The sequence below is a fragment of the Littorina saxatilis genome, linkage group LG5 (genome assembly GCF_037325665.1).
Source record: "Littorina saxatilis isolate snail1 linkage group LG5, US_GU_Lsax_2.0, whole genome shotgun sequence".
Lineage (NCBI taxonomy): Eukaryota > Metazoa > Mollusca > Gastropoda > Littorinimorpha > Littorinidae > Littorina > Littorina saxatilis.
This window is the reverse complement of record NC_090249.1, coordinates 5,829,711-5,835,462: the sequence shown is the minus strand read 5'-3', so window position 1 is coordinate 5,835,462 and position 5,752 is coordinate 5,829,711. Positions and strand designations below refer to the sequence as shown.

The window sequence follows — 5,752 nt, the reverse complement described above, 5'->3', positions numbered from 1 at the left end:
ATACTGCTTTTTTGTGAGCCAACATGCGCACTACTTTGAAAGATTGCCGACGCAGCTCAGAATATAGGGCAGGGTACCATGACTTTAGCATAGTCATTTGGCAGATTGTTAGCAGATTTGCCGATATGGCCAATACAATGTTGGCAATTTTCCGAAGTTTAAGGCATTCACCATGAGAAAATGTCCACAGATCTGCAAAAATGATGGCGAAGTGTTCGGAGATTGAAAAGAAGTGTTGGCGTTTCGCCGACCAACGTCGGACACCAAACGTTCCATCCTGGCCCTCCAATCCACAGCTGTAGGAATCGGGAACATCGACAGCAATGTTCTCCATGGCGTCACAAACGCCTAGCCTTCTCCAGCAAAGCCACAAAAGCTTCACAAAATCGTCGAGACAGAAGAGGTCTGGTTAGCCCCGTTACCTTTTTAGGTCGTAGTCCCAGGAGCGAGATGTGAGAGATATAGAAAATACTACATGGCTTGCTGTGTCGTACCAGATTTACACGAGTTGTTTTTTTAAATATTGAACTGCGAGCGAAAGCGAGCTGTTCACTATTTGAAAAAGCAACGAGTGTAAATCTGGTAGGACACAGCAAGCCATGTAGTATTCTGTTTATCCTACAAACTGTACTTACGTGTATTTTACTGAAAATGTCCTGCATTCGAGGCAGCTAAATTGAAGACGCTTGTTTTGGAACCTCGATCTCTTCTAAAGCCTCGTGCAATCTATTACGTCAAAGCAAAGAAACGTCACTCTGAAAGTGTGGCGTGACGTGTTAGTTCTAAAGATTCATCGAGGATAATTAGAGAGCGCAATTTGTGTTTCTATAATGACGTTTGTCTCGGTGACTTTGGCATCATAAGCAGTGGAAAAACAGGTCCCTGCTAGACTTGCTTGACATGACCTCATTTACATGATATACACACGTGTGATTTGAACGATTATTATCTCACGGGTGTCTCTCTCACGTATGTAGGATAAATTACATTTTCTAAGGCCATCTCCTCTCCCTTGCTGCCTTTGTCTTTCCAAGCCCTGAATATGATCCAGTCACAGCTGGGAGAACTGGAAGGAGATCTGAGAAATCGGGTATATCTATGTGCCTCGTGTAGGCATCCAACACGGTCCACCAGCAGGAGAGGCGCTCCCACGACTATGCCACTCTAAGAGGTTAGAGGGTTGAGAGTTGACCTGTAGGTGGCAGAAGCTGATCTCTAACATTGTGTTTGTTTATAAATGATCATTTTATTGTAAGCGTCCCCGACAACTATACTTAGCGTTCTTCAGCACAGCCACGAAGGCTTCGCGAAACCGTGTTTGCAGCAGAGGGAAGAGGATGAGGTTAAAGGCACAGTAAGCCTCCCGTAAACCATCACAGAGCTCCCCGAGCGTCTAAATACAGTACAAGCATACTTCCATTTGAACGCTCACCGAACGGGAACATCCTGGCTGCTTTCTGTCGAGCGTGAGACATTTTCCAAGAATTTATTTTCGTAGACTTGGCCCTGAAGAACAATGGCGCCTCGTTTTTGCGCTAGACCTAACTTTTAAAATCTAAATAATAAATTGACAGCTTGTTACACAAACATTCTTTAATCATAAAAGAATTCGTTTTTCATCAAGACAAGATCAGAACAATTCGAAGTTGTGAAAGTTTAAAAAAAAAAGAAAAGCCCGGAAGCAGGGTCACGCAAGGGTCGTAGCAGACGACGGCCCGGTTTATCAGTGCAAATCGCCGTTCCTCTCAACAGTCAAAAGCCATCGCTAGAGTTCTTGTGAACCACAGCCGTTGTTTCGTGCATAAAAAACGTGCTATTGTAGATAAGCTCACGTCGAGTCGCATTCAAATGACTAACTATGACGACTGCATTGTGAAAAGGGGGAAAACTGGATCACACGGGTTCACGATGGCTCAGGGGTAAGATAAACCACGCAAAAATAAATTCTTTGAAAATTGTTCGCTCTTTACGGAGGGCACCTAGGATGTTCTCAATTGGTGAGTGTTTAAATGAAAGGGTGTTTGTACTGTGTGTAAAAGCCTGACCGTATCTGTGATGGTTTACGGGAGGCTTACTCTGCCTTTAATGCGATTGTTGATCCTCAGGAACCAGAAACTGGCATTACATTTCAGTGAAAGTTTTGTTGTTGGTATTTCTCAGCAACAGCAACACGTTATAGCTATTCTCAGCTTCGTGGGACCGTCTGTGCAGCAGAGTGTAGATAATTGGGTTGACATGGATATCATCACTGACTGCTACAAACCTGAACATCACCGTGATGGAAAGCTTTCTATCAGCAACAGTAACACCTGGAGAGCCACGAATGCTTCGCGGAAGCACCTGTGCTGCTGCAGAGTGTAAAGGATGAGCTTGGTGAAAGAGTTCACCCACAAGGTGCAAAAGGTAATATTACACTTTTATTTTCTCTCATTAAAGTTGTTTTTACTTTCAACGTCCTCGACAACAGTAACACCCAGCCCTTTTCAGCAGAGCCACGAATGCTTCGCGGAAGCGCCTGTGCAGCAGAGGGTAGAGGATGGGGTTGATCATAGAGTTGAGCCACAGCAGCCAGAAGGTGGCATCGAACAGCACCGGGTTGATGCACGTGGGACACACTGCCGACACCAGGGCCAGCACCTCGAACGGCAGCCAGCACAGGGTGAAGACGAACACCAAGATGAACAGAGATCTTGCTGCTCTTCGGTCTCGCCTGAAGTGGTTGGCTCTCCTGTGTTGCTCTTGGCCTGAGACTTCGGGACAGGAGCTCTGCTGCTGTCTTTGCGAGGAGACGCTTCGTTTTTGTATGGGTTCTTGTGCTGGTGAGCTCTGATGCTGATTTGCGTTCTGTTGCTGACTTAAGTCAGGATGCTGTGCTGAGTTTGATGGGTGATTCGCGTCTGACTGCGGTTGATGCACATGATGCTGCGGTCTGGCTTCTGTTTGCTGTTGCGTGTTTTGTTGCTGATTTGCATTCTGTTGCTGACTTGAGTCAGGATGTTGTGTTGAGTTTGATGGGTGATTCGCGTCTGAATGCTGTTGATGCACATGATGCTGCGGTCTGGCTTCTGTTTGCTGTTGCGTGTTTTGTTGCTGATTTGCATTCTGTTGCTGACTTGAGTCAGGATGTTGTGCTGAGTTTGATGGGTGATTCGCGTCTGAATGCTGTTGATGTATATGCTGTTGTTGTCTTGCTTCTTCTTCTTGAATATTGTTTTGTTGGTCCGGTTGTTGTTGCTGCTTCGTGATTTCTGGCAGTGTAAATCCAACAGCGAGGTTCTTGCTCTGCTTTCGTGTGGACTTCGCGGCCAAGTCTTTAGCGTCAGACTCCAACGCGAGTTCATTCTCCGTGTTACGTTCAGCCACAGACTTCATATTCTCCGGGGACATGCGGGTGTGAGATTCTTCCGCAGGGGCCACTTTCGTGGAAAACACACTAGGTGCAAGATCTCTTCGTGGCCCCAAGTTCCCTGCCGTCCGTTTCTTCATTCTCTGCCGAATGTTGGTGACGATGAGCAGGTTGATAACGATCATCACACTGAAGGGGAAAATGAACTCAATGAAAGACCCGAAGAGGAGAAACGGGAGGTTTGAGGCGTAAGGGACGTAACACTGTCCTTCCTCGATGTGTCGCTCCCCTGATATCGTATCCCACAGCAAGATGGCCGGCATGTAGACCAATGTCACGATGACCCAGGGCGTCAACATCATTAACAGGAGTAGGCGCCTGCTTTGACATCGTCGGTACCAGATTGGGTTCGCCACAAGAAGGTATCTGAAAGATGAAACCACATCAAGTTAGTCAAGTTCAGGAGGACATCGTCGGTACCAGATTGGGTGCGCCACCAGAAGGTATCTGAAAGATGAAACCACATGAAGTAGGTCAAGTTCAGGATGACATCGTCGGTACCAGATTGGGTTCGCCACAAGAAGGTATCTGAAAGATGAAAGCACATGAAGTAAGTCAAGTTCAGGATGACAGTAAGTTTGGCGGCAGGCCGATACAAAGGAGCCCTTGTCAACACTAAGCAGAAGCTGAAATTCTTGCCCCACAGACATCGTCATTGTTGCTGGCGGTGACACCAGCTCCCACACATCCTAGTTCAAGCTGTAAAATACTTGGTAATATTGAACTTTAGAGTTGTAAATTCAGGGCGCACAGTCCAGTGGCATTACTTATTCTTCATACAAGTTCCTTTAATCTTACCAAAGAATAATTACTGTACAATAACCGTGTGCAAAAAGCACAACAATCACCTTTGGAGTCAAAGCCAGACAAGCAGTGTTGAGAATGTTTGAGCTAATTAGATAGCCCTACAAAAACTGCCATGGGTACAACAAGAGTTCGCAAGAGCATGCACGAAAAATTCAGCAGCACGGCGATCCGAGAGCGTTTTTCCGTACGCGAACGGGACAAGAATCTCTCACCCTCAAAACATCAGCACTAACACAATAATAAAGCTCACAAACGCTAAATAAAGCTAGCAACCCCTAGATAAAAAGACATTTAAAACAAGTCGCGTAAGGCGAAAATACAATATTTAGTCAAGTAGCTGTCGAACTCACAGAATGAAACTGAACGCAATGCCATTTTTCAGCAAGACCGTATACTCGTAGCATCGTCAGTCCACCGCTCATGGCAAAGGCAGTGAAATTGACAAGAAGAGCGGGGTAGTAGTTGCGCTAAGAAGGATAGCACGCTTTTCTGTACCTCTCTTTGTTTTAACTTTCTGAGCGTGTTTTTAATCCAAACATATCATATGTATATGTTTTTGGAATCAGGAACCGACAAGAAATAAGATGAAAGTGTTTTTAAATTGATTTGGACAATTTAATTTTGATAATAATTTTTATATATTTAATTTTCAGAGCTTGTTTTTAATCCGAATATAACATATTTATATGTTTTTGGAATCAGCTAATGATGGAGAATACGATAAACGTAAATTTGGATCGTTTTATAAATTTTTTTTTTTTTTTTACAATTTTCAGATTTTTAATGACCAAAGTCATTAATCAATTTTTAAGCCACCAAGCTGAAATGCAATACCGAAGTCCGGGCTTCGTCGAAGATTACTTGACCAAAATTTCAACCAATTTGGTTGAAAAATGAGGGCGTGACAGTGCCGCCTCAACTTTCACGAAAAGCCGGATATGACGTCATCAAAGACATTTATCAAAAAAATGAAAAAAACGTTCGGGGATTTCATACCCAGGAACTCTCATGTCAAATTTCATAAAGATCGGTCCAGTAGTTTAGTCTGAATCGCTCTACACACACACAGACAGACAGACACACACACACACACACACACGCACATACACCGCGACCCTCGTTTCGATTCCCCCTCGATGTTAAAATATTTAGTCAAAACTTGACTAAATATAAAAACACCCGTACAGATCAAATATACCCCCACGTGCGCTGACAAATTCGGTGAATCGTGACGTCATGGAGGTAGTGACGTCACATACCTGTCTATGCTGACGACGCACATGTTGAAGGTGGAGGCGGCAGGCGTGACGTAATCCCACAGCAGCCAGAAGAGACAGTAGGGCTTGCCCGCTGCCCACCGTCCGGTCAGTGCGACGGGGATGTAGGGTGGTATGGACATCACGCCTATTGCCAAGTCGGCTATCTGTCAGCAAATCAATAAATAAACGTAGATAACAAAATTGGTGATGTTCGGAAATACTTTGGTCGAGGTTTTTATGGCCCGTGAAAAAGCTGATTAGGCCAAAAAAAAAAAATAGG

General features: G+C 44.7%; 1 protein-coding gene across 1 annotated transcript in view; it reads right to left on the bottom strand.

Moving 5' to 3' along the window:
- Window positions 1-1,503: 1,503 nt before the first annotated feature.
- LOC138966156 (histamine H3 receptor-like) overlaps window positions 1,504-5,752 on the bottom strand; it is a 5,218-nt gene continuing 969 nt past the window's right edge. Inside the window, exons 2-3 of the mRNA XM_070338279.1 lie at window positions 5,473-5,636; window positions 1,504-3,772 (exon numbers count right to left, since the gene is read on the bottom strand). Coding sequence (XP_070194380.1) covers window positions 2,449-3,772; window positions 5,473-5,636 — 1,488 coding nt within the window. The 3' untranslated portion in view covers window positions 1,504-2,448. The remainder of the gene's footprint in view (window positions 3,773-5,472; window positions 5,637-5,752) is intronic.